Here is a 22,578-nt window from a genome sequence, read left to right as displayed (position 1 = left end):
ATACAATACCCACACTTAGAAGAGTAACCTCAGCACCCATGTCCACCCCCCAATTCTTCCGGAACCCCCCCTTCTTTTTTTTGCTCTCTCTCTCCTGATTCCCTCAGGACCCTTTACTCTCACCCTTTCTACCTAACTCCCCCCCAGACCTGGCAGTGGCCCTCACCCCTCCTACTTACACAACTCCCTGACCAATCCTTCCTCTGCATGTGTGCTGCTCCCCACTGCTCAGCCTATCCCATCTTGACAAGCTCCAGTCGATAGACCCTACAGTCTAGTTTTGTTTACTTCACCCACTTGTCCAGCGGAACACACAACAATTGTGTCCATTGCCTGTTTGTCAGCCCCCTTTTCAGAACTAAGAGAGGAGAAAGAGAGGGTGGGGGGGGATGAAAAACAAAAATGGAGGCAACAATTAAGTTTTCCCTCCTCCCCATGAACCCTGTGCGAGCGGTTTCCCAGCTCTATATTCTGTGAACTAACTTGGAGGCCTGTAAAGTGGCCCATTATTCTAGTAGGGTTGGCGTGTTCCAAGAGCGGATTGCCTCAATGGCCGATGAGCACAGAGAGGGTTTTGTTAGCAGCGTTTGGCTCACCACATTATGCACTGGTTAATTAGGAGCTCTATCTATCTATCTATCTATCTATCTATCTATCTATCTATCTATCTATCTATCTATCTATCTATCTATCTATCTATCTATCTATCTATCTATCTATCTATCTATCTATCTATCTATCTATCTATCTATCTATCTATCTATCTATCTAGTCTTCTAGATATATAGACATATAACCTGAAATCAACGTCTACCATGTAACATTTATGGATTACACAGACCTGTTGGTACATTCCCACTGACATCTTTGGGAATCCTTGTTTCCTCGTCCTGAAATCCAAAGCAAGTTTACGATCTTCTCGCAGGCTACGATTTTTATGCATGTGGGATTTATGACAGTGGAAAATTGCTGAAAATTATTTTGCCCAGAGCCTATGATAATGATTGACTGCCACTATATGCTGGCTTCAATAATTAGGTTGTGGAAAAAGTCTATGAGAGAGTGCTCACCCTCTACGGCATTCCTTTGCTGCCTGTGACTGAATACATATTTACATAAGTTTGACAAAGTGTGCATGACTTTAAAGGAAAAAAGATGAACCAAAGAGTAGCAGGAGACTCCATGTGGCTTCACGTGTAAAAAGTGTTAGTAGTAAGCAACAGCTAGCTCCTGCTTTTCAGATTCAAAGACATGGCTCTGAAAGAAGAGCGATAGTAAAGTGCTTCTTTATCTTTACTAATTGTAAATTTGTAAAATTCTGTTTATTTCAAAAAATACCTAAAATACTCCAGTTCATGGAACCAGGACCAAAAAAAGCTCAAGATAATCTGCCTTGGCTGAAAATATCCCGTACTGTATCAGTATCTTGTATGTGTGTGAGGAAGAAAAGAAGAGAGAAACTTAGGTAGAGACAGAGACCGATGACAGGAAAACAGATATATGCTGAGACACTGAAAGTGAGCAGCTGACAGCTCGGTCACACTTCCCTGCTCTCCTGATACGCTTCCATATTGCATCCCTGATGATGTGCATTTTCCTCTGGACACACACAAACATAGAATGTTCTTAGTAGATTATTACATTTTCAACTAATGAGCACATCTTACCGAAATGTGATTTTGCTAAGAACACTGTAACGGCCATGTGTACATACATCTATTTCAAGTTTTATATGCAGATAACATATGGCACATTTCCAAGAAGTACAAGCATTTCATTTGGTTGCACAGATACTAGGCACTGGTTTCATTGTTGAAGACAGTTATACCTGCGGTATTATTATCTTACTGTTAGAGGTTAAAATGATTTCCATGCTGTTTTTAAGCAAAATTTAATATAGACTTCTAAAATTTTAACCAGACTTTTCTTGTTATTTAAATGATCCAATTCATATAACATATAAAAATCTACACAAAATATTTGTCTTTAGGACTGAGTCATATGCTAGCGTAGGTACAAAATGTGCACGTGGTATCTTGGCTGAGCTGGATGATGTAATGAGCTGTATGTGTGCAGGCATGCCCTTTCAGGCAACGCTGCAGGGTGGTGTGGGGAAATCAGGGTAATGGCTACTGTTTCAGGCTATGCTCAGTCCCTATAGGCTGCACTGTTTAATTAGAGAGAGAACATCCATCCTCCTTTGTCCTCTTATTGGCAAATCCAGACCCGGACTTTAACCCCCCTCACCCAGCCTTTGATTCATGGAACATGACCAGCAGACGTTTTCATTGTTGACAATGGCATTCCATATTCAAAAACAATTTTACGTGCATCCTGTCATTTTAATTCATTTCAATTTTAGAGTGTGTCAGGTGAGTCTAGTGATGTATGAAACATGATTTGCGCAGTAATCCAATTTCACAGGGCCAGCTGCCTAACACAGATGTCAGCTCGTCATGTGTCCACAGATAACGTGCTAACAAAAAAGCCCCTTGCCTACAGTAAATGTGGAGACATGCTGCTCTTCAAGTGATTACTCTCCCCTTCACCTTTGCTGTTTTCTTATTCGCTTGCCATTCCTTTCCTTTGTCTCCATCCTTACCTCCATCAGTGACGCCCCCCGTTCCCTCGCCCTTCCCCCACTGCATTGTTATGGATCCATCTCGATGTGGCATTCTTGCCATTTAACCCCTCCCCTCTTCCCTGTCATCTGCCTCTCAGCCATGTAGCGGGTACATTATAGCTGTTTGTAGTAGGGGGTGGGGTTGTCCTGCCTTACTGGCTCATTTAATGAGCTCCGGTGGGGATCGGACCAACGGCATGAAAAGCTGTGTGTTGAAAAATGGGATGTTCTGTTAAACAGATGCGCCTCTGCTAATGATATTGCTGTAGCCTCACTTCATATACAGCATGAACACAGAAACACTCTTAGGAGGCGGGAAATGTGTGTAACCCATCATCTGGGAGGTTTGGAGCGGTAGAGTGAGAGCATCTCAGGTGACTCTTCTTTTTTTGTGAACTTAGAAAAGAGTTGGAGAGTTGGATAGCTTGTAATGAAGGAGCGGTCACTACATAGCTGAAATTTTCACAGTTAAGAGTCTAAGAAGAATGTGAGTCATAAAAACTGAGACTTGGGTTATGAATGTGAGAGGTTTGAGAATAGCTGTTTGATGTTCGGCCTTTTTAAATAATAAAAATCATCCAACATACTCTGGGGTGTCACTACGTGTCCTGTAGCTCCAGCAGTAAAGAGGTTGGGTGAAATAGATACCATCAGACTAAATTCCCTGTCAGATATTATCCAGATGAATTGAAGTCACCTCATTCATTCCTGTGACAACCATGATTCTGCATAATGGGCCGTTAGGACTTAATTACAGTGGGACTTTTTCGCATGTGCGATCTATAGAGACTCCAACACAAGCTTCGGGATTCTCAGAGACTCTCTAATGACTGCCTCATTATGGACACAGAGTTGTGCTAAACAAAAGGAAACCTTAGGGAATGCTCCTTTATGCACTGCCAAGATGGCGATACACTGTGATTTTAAAATATAATGAGAAAAATGGGAAATTTGAAAAGAGAAAATCTGTCTTACAGCTACTGAATACAAGAAATTGAGAATTGTATCTCTCAGGAAGGACATTAATTGAAGAGGAGAGTCATCACTGTATTTGTTGGAAGCACTGAAAGACAAAACTGACAAGCTCCAGTCTGTGAATTCACGTAAAAATATTGGTACAATTATGACAAGTATGACTTTTTTGAGCTCCTTATAGTTTCAGTATGGGCAGTAACACCATGTGACAATCTCAGGGTCAGCTGTGGTAAGTACTTGGTAGTCTGTCAGTATTTGGGAGATCTGTGCTAAGACCGGAGGCTGGGTCACTGACCGTGGTACTGAATACCAGTGCTTAGGCCTACAAAGGCAGGATGCCCATATGTTTTTAAGGATACCCCTGTTATTGTCACCAGATCTGCAGCACTATATTGATAACAACACGCTTTACATTTCTGTTGCTTTTCTCTTATTTGACTGTGAGTAAAACTTCACAATTGCAGAAAAGTTTCCTCAGAATTTCCTTTAGAACACGTCACCTGCTTTCCAGTTAGTGATTAGTGACTTTGATGAATTTCAGCATAAATATATTTTATTCATGTTCACATACATTTACCTTTGTGTCTTTCTTGTGACTATAAGCTCACTGCAGGGTTAAATTTGAATAGGCCTAACACAACTTTTTAAGTGTCCCACTGAGTGACTGTACACCTACTCTCTTAAATTAACAGAATTGAGAAAATTTAGGATCACCAACACTAAAATGGGAATGTCAGAGGTGTAGCATGCTTTGGAAAACAACATTCAGAAACAGCTGAGACACACAAATATGTAAAAAGACGATGTATAAAGATATTATGCAGAAAATACATAATCTTTAAAAATGTTTATTTGTTGGAGAATAGCATACTGACTGTGGAAGGAAAGCACAGTGTCAGTTGTGATTTGGGATTTGATATTTAACACATGCAGTTTTGCATCAGTATTGTTTTATTGGAACTTCCACTGATTACTTTTCCCTCTGTGGACATCTCTATCGATACCTGTCCCTGAACATATTAATCCCAACCATGTAGGGATGCATAATCTAGAGGTGCAGTGTGATAAAGCCTCTCTTTCTTTAGAGTCCTGGAAATTATCTCCCTCTTCTTATGCACAGCACAACCTGGAGTGTTTGCTGAGAGCTTCCTTTTGAGGGGCTGGTGGTGGTCACAGCTCCTAGGCAGCCAGTATGTGTGAGCTCATTTCTTCCCACTGTAATGCAAGTGACTGTGAGGCCCAAAGGGGGCAGATATATCCGGAGCCTGGCCCTGCTCTAGTTGCCTTTATATCACAACATATTGTGATGCACCAATCAAGAGAATGGGGATCGGGCTCCTCGAGAGACCAGTGGGAAACGTGTATAATGGGCCGTCTGTGCTATCACATGGATGATAATAGCCTGAATTTGACCAGTAATCACACAACCAGCCTCTAATGCAAACTTCTTTAGTTATTAGGTAGACATATTTTATGACTGGCACCATATGTCCACACTTACCGCAGTAGCTCAAAAATTATGAAGCAGCACAAAACACCTCATGAAGTTTGTTTAAATTTTTTTTGAATGCATGAATTTGTATTTTCTTTTAGGAGATAAAGATAAAACTTAAATCTTTTGAGCCATACATTCTCTTTATAGGGTGTTTGTGCAGGCAGTGTGTTTGTATGCTATGTATGTGTGTGGCTGTGAGCTTCCTCCTTCCCCTTCATCCTCTTCTCTAAACCACAGAGTGTTGCCAGGACAACCCCTCGTGGTCCTTGCTGCATCGCAGCAGCCCTCAATGCCAGCGCTCAGGGAACCTCCTTGCACTGGGAAGGCTGCATAAAATTGGGATAATCGCCGTCGATTATGGGACACAATGAGCTGCTGCTTCTGAAAGATTCATTCATCCTGGAAAAAGAGACTGTGGAGGGGGGCAAGAGAAAGGGGCGCCTTGGTCCCTCCGCTGCTCTCCCACGGTGGGCACAGGCATGACATCAGTGGCCTGAAAGAACTGGCATTCTGGACATGCCCACTGCACTCCCCTCTTGCTATACCCTTGCACCCCCTCTCATCTGAACCCCCCCCTCCTTTTCTTGCTCCTGCCAGTTTGGATGCAGCGCTTGGCCGGACGAGTTGGGGCCACTGCCACTGTTTGCGTGTGAAACAAAGCCCCTCAGAAGGAAGAGAGAGGAAGCAGAGAGCTTCACATGGTACCAGCCAAAAGCGGGGATGGCTGCCCCGGCCTTCCCCTCACAGGCCCCTCTTTTGGCTGAGAAGTGATGGTGCGACCCCAGTACCCCCTTCTCCCCTAGTGTCCCTCTTACTCCCCCTTGTAACCCCTTCTTCTCTGTCCTAGCCCCTTGCTCTCACCCCGAAACTGCACTCTTTTCGCGGGAGAGCCCTTTGAATGAGGATGACATGTTAAGGGATTTAGGATGAGTGATTTCTCATGACACAACCTTTACAGACAGAGATGGCATTCCTCTCGCTTTTGTTGTGTAGCTGGTCATTTGTTTGAAGAGGAAATAGCTTTCCAACACATTTCCCTAATTAGAATAATGTGATACTGCTCAATGCCATGTGAAGTCTCATGCTGCTGGGAGACTAGAGGGAAATCAGCGTGACAGCATCCTCACATGAATCACATAGGTCAATTGTGCTTTGGAGTTCAGTTTGGAGTTTTATTGACTATAGTCAATTAGATAGATAGATAGATAGATAGATAGATAGATAGATAGATAGATTGATTAACCAGTGTATAATGTGGTGAACCACATATCCATCTGGTACTTGGATGTGTCTAGAAGCATGCTCTCTGTGGGGATTACAGTGTTTAGGGGATTTGAAACATAGGCTCTGATACTAGCTCCTCCTTCCATTTCTTCTTCTTAGTTATTTATTTACTTTTAGGTTTGTTGGCTGTGCGTCTGCGTATGATATGTGTGCACGTGTGAGATTCGTGAGTAGCTGGCCGTGGGTGTTGGTGGCAGTGGAGTCAAGGGGTAGGAGGTGGTGGTGGTGGAGGGGGGGTGGGCGGTGGGCGGTGGGGGATGTAGCAGACATCAGGATGGGGCCATTCAGGTTGCTGTGTCTGTGACTAAGTCTGTCGTCTGGACTGTGTTGACTCGCTCCTCTCTGGATGCTGCGGAGGAGTTTGTGGACAGCTGAAAGCAGGTTGCCGTCAGCAGAGCAGAGGTGTTTTTAGCCACCGGCTGTACCTGGGATCTTATCTGCTGACATCAGGCAACATATTTGGATGGAGCACTTGCACGCCTGCTAACACTTTCTTGTGCCGACTCCCTCTTAAATACCAAAGACTGGAGATTTGATCCTGGTCAATGTATATAGCACTTACCTCAACTCCCCCAGAAATGAAGTAAGTACTATGTATTTCCATTCATATCATAAATATTTACTCCTTTTACTTTTTTCTCTTTTTTTACTCCAGCCACTTATTGATTTTTAAGTTTTGTTTTTATATACCGGTATAATGAAAAAAATATAGTTTTATAGTTTTCATTTTATTCACAACTCCAGTAACTCTTCATGGCTTTACAGTCCTGTAATGCAATTAATCTGACTAAGCTCTCAGCCAAGATTAACCGGTTTACAACATGATCCCATTAGTGACTGAGAGGAAGAAGCTGTTTGTGGGTGTGTGGGCTTGTACAGGTCTGAAGGTCTGAAATATGGTTTTGTACTGAACATTTAGTAAAATCTGATTATACTGAAACAAAAGTAACTTTTTAACATTTACACTTCCTGAAACAAGATGCCCAGTCCCATCTGATTGTGGACTTAAGTGTGAAGCTTCTCAGAATTATTTGTTAGGGCACAGTAATTAATTCGAAGCTCATGAAATGTTAATAACAAGAAGGATGTTCCATCCAACAAAATGACTCTATAACACAAAAACACCTTGCTATTTCCTCCTGGTGCAAATTGATAATAAATAATGCAGCTGCTGCAGTGGCTGTAACTCTTAGCTATATTTTTTCACATTCATCCATCACTGGGTCACACAAACCTGCTCTCTCATTTGTCTCTGACTTGGTGAGAGAAGTGTTAATGAGAGGATTATGGCAGAGTATCGCCTGCTTCCTCTCATAGTGCTAAAAATAATGACAGGGAGAGAAAAAGGGGGACATTCAATTAGCAGCACTCATCTCTCCCGTGGAATAGGATTTTTATATAATGGTAATTTTTTAATTTCTGGGGTTTTATGAATTCCTCGAGTTTTTATCTAAAGTATGCAATCACGCCACAATAGAGTGCAATGTGGCTGCTACTTGCCTGCTGTTTGCGTGTATTTTCTGTATTTCACACGTAGAAATTAATAAGAGGAGCTAGGAATCATCCATCTGTGTGCCTGGAAGGTGACCAGGTGGTCTTGTTATAGTCTTTCAACATCACAATGCACACACAATGGGGGAGGTGCGTGTAACTTAGAAAGTGTATGTTTTATGTGGAATTGTATGCATACACAAAAAACTAAAACCTAAAAAATCATAATAATAACAAGGCTGGCTGTGAGGTTCCTCTCCCAAAACAACCTCTTGATTCAAGCTCTCTGTTGCATTTGGTAAAAGCTTTAGCTTTGACAAAGAAAGAAAAAAAATACTTGACATCATCATTAATATCTCCAAATAACATAATCTTCACCACTGAAGCTTCCATTTGTGTTTTTTAGACTGTGAACCCCACGGCAAGGGGGAAGGTGAGGGTCACTTTATTTCATTTTTTCTGTTCTTGGTTGTCCATCACACCAGAATTTGTAATGGGCTCATTGAATAGCAACAAAGTCCATAAGCAGACAAAAGATATATCAAGCCAAGCTAGTTAATTGTGTATATTTTTTCTTTAACTTGATGCTGAGGGATTAGCATAAAGCTATAGTGCCTGTTATTTTCTCTTTTCTTACACATACCTAACTGTCACATAACAGACACAGCTGGCTCCCTTCTCATTAAACAAATGCATTAACACCTCAGTGGGACTACAGAAAGCTACTCAGGGCTGCTCATTATGGAAAATTGTGTTTTATTCAACACAAAGCTGCTCTCAAAGCATTACCTGTGAATGTGAAAACTGAAATGATAACTGAGAGATAGAAAGATCAAGTCTAAACAGATATATTATTTGATAGTTAGGCATTTTTTGTCTCGTACTCTTTTTTTTTCAGTGCAACAACATTGTAAAATTAAGGCTCTGTTTAATCTGTGCATTGTAACAATTCCTGAAAAGTCTACCAACATTTTCCACAATTAATTTTATTTTATCAGAAAAAAGGTTTCATAGTTTCTGCAAAAATCTAACAAAAGTCTGCTCTGAGAAAATTGGGGCTACACAATCACCCTTCAGTAAACTGAGATGAGATACCCCAAAGGACTGTGATTTCAGAAGCAGCAGCTTGTAGTCAGCTTGCTTCTTTTGGAATGCTCTCTTAACCATGAACAAACAGTGTTCGAGTGACAGCTTGGCAACGCTTGAATGCTAAACATTTTTCATCACACAGTGTTTTGATTTGAGCTATAAACAGTTTTCAAAGGCTCCTGTATGTTGTTGTGGAATCAACAGTCTTCTTTCTCACAGTGACTGTCACATGACAGAATATGACCACAGCATGATCACCACAGCATGGTCATCAAAAATGTTCTGTGGTCAAGTGTGTACTTTTCACATTGTCTGACTTGATGGCTTTGATTTTAACAAAAATCACTTGTTCTTTCTTCATATCACAGTGCCAACAGTATGCCTAAACAAGTGGAGGTGAGGATGCACGAGAGTCACCTGGAGCCCATTGAGGCCAGGCCCCAGTCGAAATGTGCCCTAATCTGCTCCAAAATGTTCAAGAACCTTCTTCTCACTCTCACTGTCCTTGGTAAGCCCCCTCACGCTGTTTTTTCTTTCTTTCAATTACTTATTATTATTATTATTATTATGTTTTGGTTTTGGTTTTTTTTATCTCGAGAGCCTAATAAAAAGTAAGGAGGGCTAAACACAGATACTAACTACCACTGAGTTCAGTCTTATGCTAGCTCAATTATATGTGCGGAGGAGATGCCATCTGTGCTCAGACAGAAAGATGACTGAGTGTTCTGAACTTTCCCAATTCTGTGCCACCTGTTGCTATCAAAAGCTGTGCTGTACTGGACATAAAAACAGCCTCTGGTGATGCATGAAAAGTGCTGTCATCTTACCACATGCTGATTAGGGTCCAAAGAAAAAAAGTTTTTAATAAAGGAAGAGATGTAAGGTCTTAAATTAGATTTGTTTAAACTGTAGTTCTTTCTGATGGTTTGTTTTTATGTCGGCTCTCCCAGTCATACAGTCTATAATTACAGGACTCTTTAAACTGTAAATTAAAAAATATGTGTACATTTGACTTATTCAGTTACTGCATTGCACTTGTATGGATGTGGGCTTGTGTGAGCATGCGTACTGTGTACATCCAATGGCACCCGGCTGGACGCTCACAAAGCAAGTGAGCCAGCATGATCATTGATCATCTGTCACTTGGCAGATGAAACCTTGAAAGGGAACTTGCAATTGCTCCAAAGGGAAAGCACAGGAAATCAAGTGCCATCCAAAACCATCGGGTGTGCAGAATCCACTGGATGCTGTTAGACTGGGGGATAGATTAAAGCGCTGAAGACAACTTAGGTTTAAAAAAAAAACAAACAAAAAAAAACGCTGGAGGCCTTGTGATCAGTTTGTGTTATGAAACAATATATTGGGCTGTGTTATCTTTGGCAGCGGAAGTGCAGCCCCAGGAGGATGTTGGAGTTTTGTCTTGCCTAAGACAGACAGACACAGAGGCCAACCACCAGGCCTGGTAGGCAGGGGAGTGGGGGGTGGGAGCATACAGAGGTCAGCTTTACTTAATGGCAGGAACAGTGTGTGGCAGGAAAAGAGCTGTTGGTTAGAAGAGACATTGTGGCTTTAAGGGTCAACAACGATTTTGTTTGAGAATAGAGGATCTTTCAAATGTCACAATATTCAGGCTATTAAAGAATGGAGATCAGAGGAAAGGTAAGGTTGCACATGCAAAAAAGATAATGTGAAAATAATCCAAGTATCTCAGTGAGACAAAATTTGTGCCTGAGATTAGAGTGAAACATATCTTTTTATCCATCATTTATTGAAGCTTTTGAAAAAATAAAAATTTTAAAAGAGTTTGCTGAGATGACAGATGCTTCACCAGTGAGTCGGACATGCTGCTCCTCCTCTCTGCTTCAAAGGAATCTGATTTTAATCCTCCACGAGCTTTGCTCACTGTCAGCAGGTTTGCATTTTATCTTCACAACCCATTGCCCTCCCTAAGTGTCCAGCAGATCCCTTCTCACCAAACAACTGAAATTATAAGGCTGGAAGCTAAGATGTTACTAAGATGTTAATACGATGTCTTTGACAACAAATCATTTGAGAATTATTTATTTCATAGTTTGAATTGATACTATTTTCAAGTAGCAAATGATTAAAATCATAGCATTTTGTTATGGTTTATTTGCATGTAATATCTGACTTACTTAAAGTTGGCTTGGGTTGGCCACTTTGTTTCTGTATTTCACGTTGTTTCTCTCACACAATTTCATATTTTGGGATTTTACACCTTTTTATTTTTCTTGTTGCACTTCAGGTGTGATCTTGGGGGCTGTATCAGGGATGCTGCTTCGTGTTGCTTCCCCAATCCACCCAGACATTGTCATGGTGATTGCTTTTCCTGGAGACATCCTAATGAGGATGCTGAAGATGTTGATCCTGCCACTCATTATCTCCAGTTTAATCACAGGTGCAGTGTAATTTATCACACTCAAATATATTAGGAATTTTAAGTTCTTGATTTACACCTTTCGCTGCTCTAATACACTAAAATAGACTTGGTGAAAAAGTCATAATGCAATAAGAAAATACCCTTATATAATCTACTAATTGTCTTTGCATAGCACAGCCTTCATGTCTTGCAGCATTGAGTCAACATTTCCATTGGATACGTCCTAGCAATTAACAGGCAAACATGATCTTGCTTGCTTTGGGTGCAGGTCTAGCCGGTCTTGATGCCAAATCTAGCGGTCGCCTGGGCACCAGAGCTATGGTCTACTACATGACAACCACAATTATTGCTGCTATCCTGGGAGTTATCCTGGTGTTAGTCATCCACCCTGGCAACCCCAAACTGAAGGAGAATCTTGGCGAGGGCGAGAAAAATGATGATGTGTCTAGTCTGGATGCCTTCTTTGATCTGATCAGGAACCTTTTCCCAGAGAATCTTGTGCAGGCTTGTTTCCAACAGGTAACAGATTAAAAGGATTTATTCACAGTTTGAAAATCTTTGTGAGATATCTGAACACATGAATGCCATCCCATCACTTGTTAGGGAATATTACATAAAGTCATAGAAAATAAACTTGTGTATTGGGACATGTGTAGGCTTACATTCATAAAGTGTTCGGAAGAGGCTACCAACAGAGAACTACAGGGGTTGATGCCTGATAAACCAAAACAATTGCACACACAATACAAACTTTATTTATATAATGCCAAATCAAAACAACAGTTGCCCCAATGCTATTATATTGTAAAGTAAATAGCTTTCAATAATAGAAAGGAAACATAGAAAATTCAAGCAACCCCTCCTCGAGCAAGTGCTTTGGGGACAGTGGGAAGAAAAAACTACCCTTTAACAGGAAGAAGCAGAATCAGGCTCAGGGAGAGGCAGCCATCTGTTGGAAGAGAGCCAGAGATTAATAACTAATTAATTACTAATGGTTAAATGCAGAGTGGTGTATAAACATATAATGAGTGAAAAAGGTTATTGAAGAAGAAACACATCATGGGAATCCCCCAGCAGCCTAGAGCTAGAGGATTCAGGGTCTCCTGATCCAGCCCTAAAAATATACTTTATCAAAATGAGAAGTTTTAAGCCTTATCTTAAAAGAAGAAAAGTGTCTATCTGCTAAATCCAAATTTAGAGCTGATTCCACAGAAGAGGGGCCTGAAAGGTGAAGACTATAACTCTCATTCTACTTTCAAATACTAAAGGAACAACTAGTAGGCTCGCGGTCTAGAGCAAAGTGCTCTAATGTGATGTTATTGTACTATAAGGTCATTAAGATAAGATTATCCAAGACCTTGTACATTATAAGAAAGATATTAAATCTGATTCTAGATTTAACAGAGAGCCAATGAAGAGAAGTCAGTGTAGAAGATATATCTTGCTATATATATATATGTTGCTATATATCTTCCTAGTCCCTGTCAATACTCTTGTTGCAGCATTTTGAATCAACTAAAGGCTTTTTTAGGACATTCGAATAATAACGAACAAATCCAGCCTAGAAGTAATAAATGAATGAACAGTTTTTCAACATCACTTTGAGACATGTTTCTAATTTTAGAGATATGCTTCAAGTGGGAAAAAAAAGTCCTACATAATTGTTTAATATATGCATTGAATATCCTGGTAAAAAACAATTCCAAGAATTGGTGGTAAAGGTAATGCTATCCAGAGTGAGAATTTGCTTACTCTGGATAGCACTATGTCTTTAAGACATACCTGCAGTTTAACTAACTGGTGTGTGTTATGGTGTATGTTCATGGACAGATAAAGTTTAGTATCATCTGTATAGTAGTGAAAATGTTTACCAATGCCTTCTGATGATACTGCCTAAGGGAAGCATGTATAATGTTAACAGAATTGGTCCTAGCATGGAACCCTGTGGAACTCCATAGTTAACCTTAGTGTGTGAAGAGGACTCTCCATTTACACGAGCAAACTGGAGTCTTTTAGAGAGATCTGATTCAGAACCACTGCAGTGCATTACCTTTAATACCACAAAAGAATTCTTAAAGAAAAATATTTTAAATGTCATTAGCTCATTAATATTTATGCTTAATGCTTAATTTCTTTCAGATTCAGACAGTCACAAAGAAGGTGGAGGTGGTTATTGAGGAGGATGTCAATGCCACCACTATGGAGGGCCTAGTGGCTAACATTACAAAGGAGCCTCAGTACATCATCAAAAAGTCACTGCAGTTCAAAAGTGGCATGAATGTTTTGGGTATGTAAAACTCACTGCAACTGAAAACACAGTAATATAGCTGCAGTATGTGGCCTAGTAACATTAAGCAATATTACGAATGGTGCTAAGCGCTAACATCAGCATGCTAAAATGAAGACAATGATGAAGCTAAGATGCAAATGCTAAGCTGGTAGCAGGTAACAGAACATGTATACATGTTGAGAACATTCATCATCTTAGCCAGCTTAGCCATCACCATCACAGCATTTGCTAACTAGCGCAATACACAGAAATACAGATCGCTGCCTGATGGAAATGTTCTGAATGTTTTGCAGTTGAGACATTTCCATCGAAACCACAATGCAAAGAGAACAAGTCGGGGAATAATCAAAGTCATTTAGATTAATTCCCTCGGCCCCATATTGATTTAATATCATGGAAAATAGATGTTCAGGTATTTCAGATATTCCAGTCATACTCTAGAGTCATGCCTGGGAATCGGTTTTGAATGTTGCAAATATCTGGACAGGCCTATTGGTTTTTAAATGGAAACCCTATCATCTTATAAGAATTCCCTGATGCTGGACACATCTCACCCTTCAGCACTGGTGGCATTCAAAATGTGACACATTTATGATTTTTTGTCACAGGTCTGATTGGTTTCTTTATTGCATTTGGCATCTGCATGGGCAAGATGGGAGAGAAGGCCAGGCTCATGATTGAATTCTTCAATATCCTCAATGAGATTGTGATGAAACTTGTCATCATGATCATGTGGTTAGTGTCACTCAAGATTCCCATTGACTCATTTTAAAACTCATTTAAGTCATTTGAATCAGAAATGACTTAATTTAATGTGTTTGTTGTTCATTCCAAGTTATTTGTCAAGTAACTGTAATGCTTTAAAAGATAAAGGCTTGCTTGTACGTAATAGGAAGATTTTATGAGGGTTAACTAATTTAATATGTTGCTAAATGATTAAACATATACTTTTTCTTCTCATCAGGTACTCTCCTTTTGGTATTGCCTGTTTGATTTGTGGCAAGATCATTTCCATTAAGGATCTGGAGGTCGTGGCTAGGCAGCTGGGCATGTACATGGTGACAGTGATCATTGGCCTCATTATCCACGGAGCAATTTTCCTCCCCAGCATTTACTTCGTTATCACCAGGAAAAACCCCTTCACCTTCTTCCTGGGCATCTTCCAGGCCTGGATTACTGCTCTGGGGACAGCCTCCAGGTTAGCATCAGAATGGAAAAGGAATTGCTGTCTTAATATTTGTGCAAATTATTATACATTTATAATCCAACTTGTTTTGCTTTTCCCTTCCAGTGCTGGTACACTACCTGTCACCTTCCGTTGTCTGGAAGAGAATTTGGGTATTGACAAAAGAGTCACTCGTTTTGTGCTCCCAGTCGGTGCCACCATCAACATGGATGGAACTGCTCTGTATGAGGCTGTGGCTGCCATTTTCATTGCCCAGATGAACGGTGTCAACCTTGACCCTGGTCAAATTATCACTGTCAGGTCAGAAAAAAACATGGCTTTGCACTTAATATTTAACATCCCATCCTAGCTTACATATATATAAGAATGGGTTTTAGAAATGGAGTCCTACAGAATGGCTGCATATGTGTGCAGTTCTTCCATTGAAGCTATTCTTAGTCACCAAAGTAAGACTTGCAGTTCCCACTGTTTAAATTGTTTAAACTGAGATAAATGCAGCTCCCACAGTTAGATCATTACAATAAAGACAAACTCAGCAGAAGTGTTGTAGCATTTAGTGGTGAGCTGAAAAGAAATTTAGAGTACAGCAAATTAAGCACCCAGAGGAAGCAGCCATATGCCCCAGTCCCTTGTCTCATGCTAAGGAGGAAGCTAAGCAAGAATTACCAGTCACTCGCTGTTTTCATCGCAACAATCTTTCCAAAATACTCTTATAATCCAGTGATCTGCACATAGATGACATTGACTCTGACATTTTTATTGGATATAAATCCATGGACCTTCAAATTAAATATCCAATCTCTCTTTCATCTCTGTGAGCCTCTGTTCATAAAGATGAAGAACCTACTCGGGTGCGCCTCAGCCTAAGCACAGCAGAAACTGAGTGCCTCCTTTTAACTGTGAGATGCAGAGGATGTAATGTTCATTGGTGTTTGGGGAAGTGCATCAGGATGTGAAGAATGAGGTTAGGCAAGTGGTTTTGGAGAATGTTATTGAGTGCCGCTTTCCCATATCTTCACCCAGTCTGACAGCCACCTTGGCCAGTGTCGGGGCCGCCAGTATTCCCAGTGCTGGCCTGGTGACTATGTTGCTGATCCTAACTGCTGTAGGCCTGCCAACCCAAGATATCAGTCTCCTGGTTGCTGTCGACTGGCTGCTGTGAGTTTGATAAAAGAAAAAATTATATTGTGGTTACACTGTACAAGGTAATTTTGCCTTTGCTTTTGTATTAGGGTTTTTCAAACCCTTTATTAGCATGCAAAGCCATCTTTCATGCTGATTTGTGTCTCATCAGTGATCGATTCAGGACCTCAGTGAACGTGGTGGGTGACTCCTACGGTGCAGGCATCGTGTACCACATGTCGAAGGCAGAGCTGGATGAGCTGGATGCACACACGGCAAAGTCGGACGACATTGAAATGATGACAAAGACCCAGTCTTATTACGATGACATGAAGAACCACCACGAAAATAATTCCAACCAGTGCGTCTTAACCGCTACCGATACCACAACTGCTAGCGCCACTGCTAACAATTCTGTTGTAGTAGATGAATGCAAGGTACATTTAATGCTTACAAACATAGAGACCTGTATATAACCCTCTCTCGTGTTGCATGCTCACCCTGCACCTTGCTTGAATCTGTTTGAGTTTTAAGCATTGCGTCTTTGTTTACATCATTGTAAATACACCCGCTGTTATTTTATTTCAGAAGTGAAGCAATGGAACAATAGTTGGATGTATGCATGTGTTCATTTCTCTGGAATAGCAGCTTTGCTGTTGAAAAACAACAACAAAAAATTATAGTTTATGTCAAAATATTATTCAGCATCGGTACATATGAATAAAGGATCAAATTTCTCTCCCTCAACAGCTAGCCTAATCTGATTACTGGAGCCAATTGGGGGTCGGCTCCAGTTCAAAAGGCAGAGCAGGATAATCCTCATTATGACACAGAGGAATTATTTACCAGCCACCTTTATCAAAACTTCAGAATACATGTATTAATAAACACTTTAAAGAAATGTCTTTTGACATAATTTTAAATATTGCTTATGTTCAAATTATTGTCCAGTATGGCGTGTTTTGCTTTTTCTTAGAATACAGCAGATTTTAACTGTTAAATGGGAACATTTCCAAAGGTTTCCCATTTTCTGTAGGATTTTAAGATACAGAAATGAAGTGCTAGAGCTAATTAGCAGTTCATATGTTCCCTACACACCAACTACGAAACTGTCAGTGAGTCATTCCCTACAAGGGTTTTTTTTTTTTTTTTTTTTTTGCATTTTGACACCATCTATTTCTGTCCAGTGTGAGAAATATTCTGTGAAATCTAGAGGGGAGAAGGAGCTCCGGAAATGTAAAACATTTTAAATCCAATATCTGAATGTATTCCAGTCTTTTAGAATATTATATGTAAGTTCATAATGCTTGTTCTCTGACACACACAGACGGGCGGCAAAGGCCTACTGATGAGCCTATTCATTTATTAAAGGATGAAGGGCGTTACCTAGCAACGCTGGTAATCTGTCGCACAAGCAATCTGCCCATGGCAAAAAGTTATATCCTCCTTTCTCAGACTTGCTTTATTAATGGACACTTACATATGAATGTTAAACAAAACCTTGCTGCTTCCAGTACCTTCCACACCACTTTTCCCTGTTTTCTGTTCTGCTTTGCCTCACATACATTTCTAACCCATTTCAAGTCCAATGAAACGTCGTAGATGCTTGCAGAATAGCTAAAACGTAACTATGCATTCATTTGGTAGTGTTCTTTCCTTTTTTGTGTTATTTGTATATTCTGAATTTAAAATGTATTCATTTGTCTTTTTTTTTTACTGCCTCTTAAGTTGGTTTTCATCATAAATTTGTGGTCTATTCCCAGGTCATTAAAAGAAACTGTCTAACTCATGTTAGGACTACCACGAGCATGCATGGACATCAGTGGTTTTCCTGCAGTTCCAGTGTTCCTTATTGCAAAATAGCAATTCTGTCTTTGTAGGTTTCAAGTGCTAAAGAGGGCTGTAGTCAACCAAAGAAAATCTCCATTAACTGAAATTGGTTCTACCCTAAAACCTATTCATTGGTCTTGGGGAGAATAATCTTTCTAAATCAGCTCCACTGTACTGAGTGCATTTTGCCTTATTAGCCAAAATTATTTATAGATAAACAAAAATGTTATTAAACAAAACATTGTTTAAATTATTCCAAACTCTTCATTTTGTACTAAAATAAAAACAACAGATTTGCAGTCAACCAGCATATACCAGTGTGCATCCACACAAACCATATTAACTGGTGATCCCAGGACAAAAATGCAAACAAGCAACATGCTCTGACCAATAGGTTTGACACCTCTCCGATTGTAATATAATTCTACTGTATTGATGAAAGTGAAAGATTCATATTTGCTTTGGTCTTGGTGAATATGGTCTGGCTTTGTTGGTCTTACTGCAACTGGCAGATGTTGGTCCCAAACCTTTTGCTTTAATGCACATACCAGTTACAATTTCTAACATGCACATACTTATAGTCTCAAGCATTTAACATGAAAGATGTGTGAAAAATTTAGCCTTAATAAAAATGAATCCACACTGCCGACCTTTTTGACAGGTATTACAGAGCTAATGCTGAGCAAATGTTAAAAAGCTACTCTTTTCAAAGTCTCTATCCAAAGTGATCCTATCTGTAAGTTTTTGCTCCAACCATTAAAAATGAGGGAATAGTATTGGAACGACATTCTCCTTATGAAAGTAACATCAATTAGAAAACTAGTAATTATTTGGTCAGTTAACTAGTTGTTCTGGAGACTACAGCCCTACAAAGCGCTATAGCTAAAAGTAGTCAAATTTAAATAAGAATGTTGTATACAACATTTTAGTTTATAGACATCATATAACAATGCAGTAGTTGATCTGATGCATTATAAGCTTTAAGAATGTGGTGTTATTCTAAGGTCTTTTGACCAGAATTCTTTTTTTCTTGGATCCACTGTTTAGATCTTCTGCTAACTTCTTACAGGTAACCTCAGCCACTAATGGCTCTGCTGCGGAGTGCACGCTTGTTGAGGTGGAACCATGGAAACATGAATAATGGCAGCACAGAGATCCCCTGCTTCTGGGCTCCACAAGCTTTCCTGTCTGGTGATATACAAGAATGAATGAAAAATCACATGAACAGAACTACTAATTGTTCTTTTTTATGTAGCTTACATTTCTTTTCTTTTTAAAAAAAATTTAGTCCCTATAAAATTTTAACTGTCTATCTGACTGATATATATGATACTAATTCACTTAATTGTGAAATGATAACATAGGCATACCTCACATGTTAGAGCGCAGTTACGTCCTGTATAGCAGACACTTGCACAAAATACTTCAAGACTTGGAGGGTGAAGGAAGGGAGGAAAACAATGGTTAGATAAGCTATTCTTAGCAATACATCCTGGTCCCTTATTTGTATGAGGAGCGAAGAAGCGGAGATGCACTGAGTGTCTTACAAGTTTCTTAAAGGTGACACGTTATTATAGTGTCAAAGACAAGTGGGAGTTGGAACATTATTCACGACAGCAATGCAATTTGTAATGAAATCCCCTTCTTTCCATCCCTGTCAGTACTATCACAATGTGTGCACACGGCCACTGCTTTTTGTTTTCATCCCAGCCTCTCATCTAAGAACAAAAGTGTCTCTAAAGTGCTTCTTACTGCAATTATAGTTACCCAATATTACTCAGTATCCCTGTGGACCAGAAAACTGATAAAGGGTTCAGTGAGAACAATAGTGAACAGGAAAAACATGCTGAGCCTCAAAGCACCCAATGGTTTTATTTTTATTTTATTTTGTCTACTGTGTAGAAAGGGGATCTTTTTCTTTGTGTCACGCATTCAGTGATATTTAAAGCTAATTTGTGTGTGTGATAGAGAGAGAGAGTGCTAAGGTCAAAACATGACCAAGTCAATTAAAGGGACCAAACAGGCAGAAAATCAATCAGCTCACAGAGGCCTTTGAACTGTCACCATGACATCCATTTTCTTAAACTATCCATTTATAGCACTATTGAAAAAGACATTTCAATAGTTTAAAACTAAATGTAAATCTAAATGGCATACCTACATAAAATATTGAATAAAATATATTGAAAATATATATTTTTTAAAGCACAAATCGGGCCAGAATGTGAGTGCAGACAATAATCTTTCCAACTTAAAAAAAGAAACTACTTTAAAATAAGTGAGATCAAAAGATACTCAGGCTTGTCATGTTTACTCTTACAGGGAAACATATTTTAATCCTAAAATGTTTACTTGTTTGTAAGACCAGTGTTTCCTTGAGAATGGCCTCTTAAGAGCACAACTTTAAAAGCTTTGTCTATGAAAAATGACAGCAAAAGTCTTTGTCGAAAGAAAGTTATTCTATAATATATGAAAATACAGTGAGCACACGTTTATTATTTCAAACTACATTCCAGTGGCTGAGTGAGCCTGTGAACCAGTGTACTAGAAAGCACAGTTATTACTAAACACTGGCATAGCACAAAAGGTGAACAGCTAAAAACGTTTATAAAAAGAAATTGAGAAGGAAGAGCGGCTCGGCTGTCAGATGGATTCTTGGCTTACACGAACAGAGACAGATCCTCTCTGGGAACACCTGCCAGCTTCTTGTTTTAGCCAGATCTAAAAAGGTAAATAATATATTTTTGCCACCAGAGCTCAAGACTGTTTCTACAAACCCTAAATGCTGCAGCTGTTTATCCATAAAGTGGGAAGGTAGTTGATGAAACCAGAATATGAGAACGGACACGCACAGTTATATGCCAGGATGTTCCAGTTATCAGGTAATACACATATAATCATCTCATAGAACTAAATGATTAAAAACACTATATGGCAAATACACAAACAAAGCAGGAATGCTGTCTGTTATCGTTTTCTGGGTGCATGTGTGAGGGAGGTGAAGCTGATGTCAATGTGAATTTGATTTCTTTGCACTGTATTCTTCTCTCCTCTCTTGTTTCTTTTCATCCGTGCTGAATGACCTTGCCTTGAAGGTGTTCGATTCAAACAAATGCCAATTAAAGTAACAGTAGGAAACTTAACACAACATCTAGTGCAGCGCTCTGTCATTTGTCTACTTTTATACATCACGATGAGCGTGCAGCGTTCTGCTCAACATAGTGCATAGACTGATGTATATATGCACCATCTTCACACTTTTCTCCAAATGCACACGTAACAAAAATGCAAAAATAAGTAAACAAACAAACACACGGAAGGTCAGTACATTTGTAATTGTTATGAGTGAGTACAGCACTGACACTCTAACCTCTTATGATCTTCACAACACACACAAACACACACATACACATACATATCTTTATATACATATACAGTGAGTAGCCGACAGTGTCACCGATGGGGATTGTGTGTTGGACCAATATTATGTTCAAACTCACGGTTTTAGAAGCATGAATTAAAATAATATGATAATTATTTTTTGCACCACTATCTTAAAAGCATGATGTTTTGAAGTGCCTCCTTGCACTTTGTGTACATATTGTAGGTAACAGATGCTTTTTGTTTGTTTGGGGGTTTTTTTTCCAGGGGATGTGGGGGTATCAAAATGGTACGTAGAAATATAGTTTCATTGCTGTGACATTTATAAATGTAATCCTCTAGAGAGAAAAAAATCATCCATGTCACGAGTAAAATTAGATTAGACAAAATGTATAGAGAGGAAAATATGTCATAAATTGCTTGTTCTTTTTTATTCTCTAATACCTGTTAACTAGCTGTTTTAATTAACTGTCACATTCCAGCATATAAATATCTTTTTTTAATCTAATGTAAGTGTTTTGAATGTTTCCTCCATGAAGATATAAGCAGTGTGAATTCATTTTCATTGTACATACATAAATATATAATTGTTCTGTTCAGTGACAATGCAGAATTCTCTGGAAATTATAGTAATCCTGCAAAAAAAAAAAAAAAAAAATTCTATTTGCATGAAGAAGAGAAAGAAAAAGACAGAAAGAGTGAGATGAGATAAAAATAGGCATGAGGAAGTTTCTGGTTTGATGAGGGGGTCAACACGAGTTATTTGGGTGGGAAATTATTATTATAAAGGTTAGTGATAGGACACAAAAACAGGGGAAAAGGTCATATTTGCTCTGTGTGTAGGACAGTGATGAATCAAACATAGCCTAAGAGTTGATATAAGAGAAAGCTCAAACTTCAATTGTATTCAAATGCCTGTTACAGGATACAGCAACATTCCTCAGGTGACTCATCTAAACACATTTTGTCTTTACAAAGGAAAAAACTGGTTTAGTCTCAGACATGTTTGTTTACCTGGTGCATTTGAAGACATGGACATCTATATCATTTAGATTCCATGTTAGCATTTCCATAAATCACATCTTCACACATTTGAACTCTGTCATGTCATCAGTCTAGGATGTTTTTAGGAATACTACTTAGTAAGCTGCCTTCACTTGACTTGCCTTTTTACTTTCTGCACAGAAATGATATGCACGCACAAACACCTGGAATCGCTTACCTAAATGGTACTGACTACATGGAAAATAATTGGCACAGCAAAGAGCCAGTATATCTTGAAGCCTGTGCTTTTCTCCTGAAATGTTTTTTTGAAGAAACTCATACACTGAGCTGATAACCTGTTACACTCCTGCCTACAATGTGCTTTGAAGAATTTACTTTTCTAGGCCTTCCCTCTTTGTAAAGCTGT

General features: G+C 39.4%; 1 protein-coding gene across 3 annotated transcripts in view; it reads left to right on the top strand.

Moving 5' to 3' along the window:
• Positions 1 to 22,027, top strand: part of LOC309711462 (excitatory amino acid transporter 2-like) — a 28,493-nt gene extending 6,466 nt beyond the window's left edge. Inside the window, exons 1-11 of one of the 3 annotated variants that reach the window (XM_082541812.1) lie at positions 6,662 to 6,960; positions 9,326 to 9,465; positions 11,224 to 11,376; positions 11,627 to 11,877; positions 13,498 to 13,645; positions 14,257 to 14,383; positions 14,613 to 14,846; positions 14,940 to 15,134; positions 15,858 to 15,992; positions 16,129 to 16,393; positions 18,856 to 22,027. In XM_082541812.1, the coding sequence (XP_082397938.1) occupies positions 6,923 to 6,960; positions 9,326 to 9,465; positions 11,224 to 11,376; positions 11,627 to 11,877; positions 13,498 to 13,645; positions 14,257 to 14,383; positions 14,613 to 14,846; positions 14,940 to 15,134; positions 15,858 to 15,992; positions 16,129 to 16,393; positions 18,856 to 18,927 (1,758 nt within the window). In that variant the 5' untranslated portion in view covers positions 6,662 to 6,922 and the 3' untranslated portion in view covers positions 18,928 to 22,027. Of the gene's footprint in view, positions 1 to 6,661; positions 6,961 to 9,325; positions 9,466 to 11,223; positions 11,377 to 11,626; positions 11,878 to 13,497; positions 13,646 to 14,256; positions 14,384 to 14,612; positions 14,847 to 14,939; positions 15,135 to 15,857; positions 15,993 to 16,128; positions 16,394 to 18,855 lie in introns of those variants that run through there. The other 2 variants (XM_082541814.1, XM_082541813.1) reach the window with 2 other exon arrangements.
• Positions 22,028 to 22,578: the final 551 nt, after the last annotated feature.

The sequence above is a fragment of the Aulonocara stuartgranti genome (assembly GCF_965226115.1).
Source record: "Aulonocara stuartgranti genome assembly, chromosome: 7".
Taxonomy (NCBI): Eukaryota; Metazoa; Chordata; class Actinopteri; order Cichliformes; family Cichlidae; genus Aulonocara; species Aulonocara stuartgranti.
This window is presented reverse-complemented; position numbering and strand designations above follow the sequence as displayed.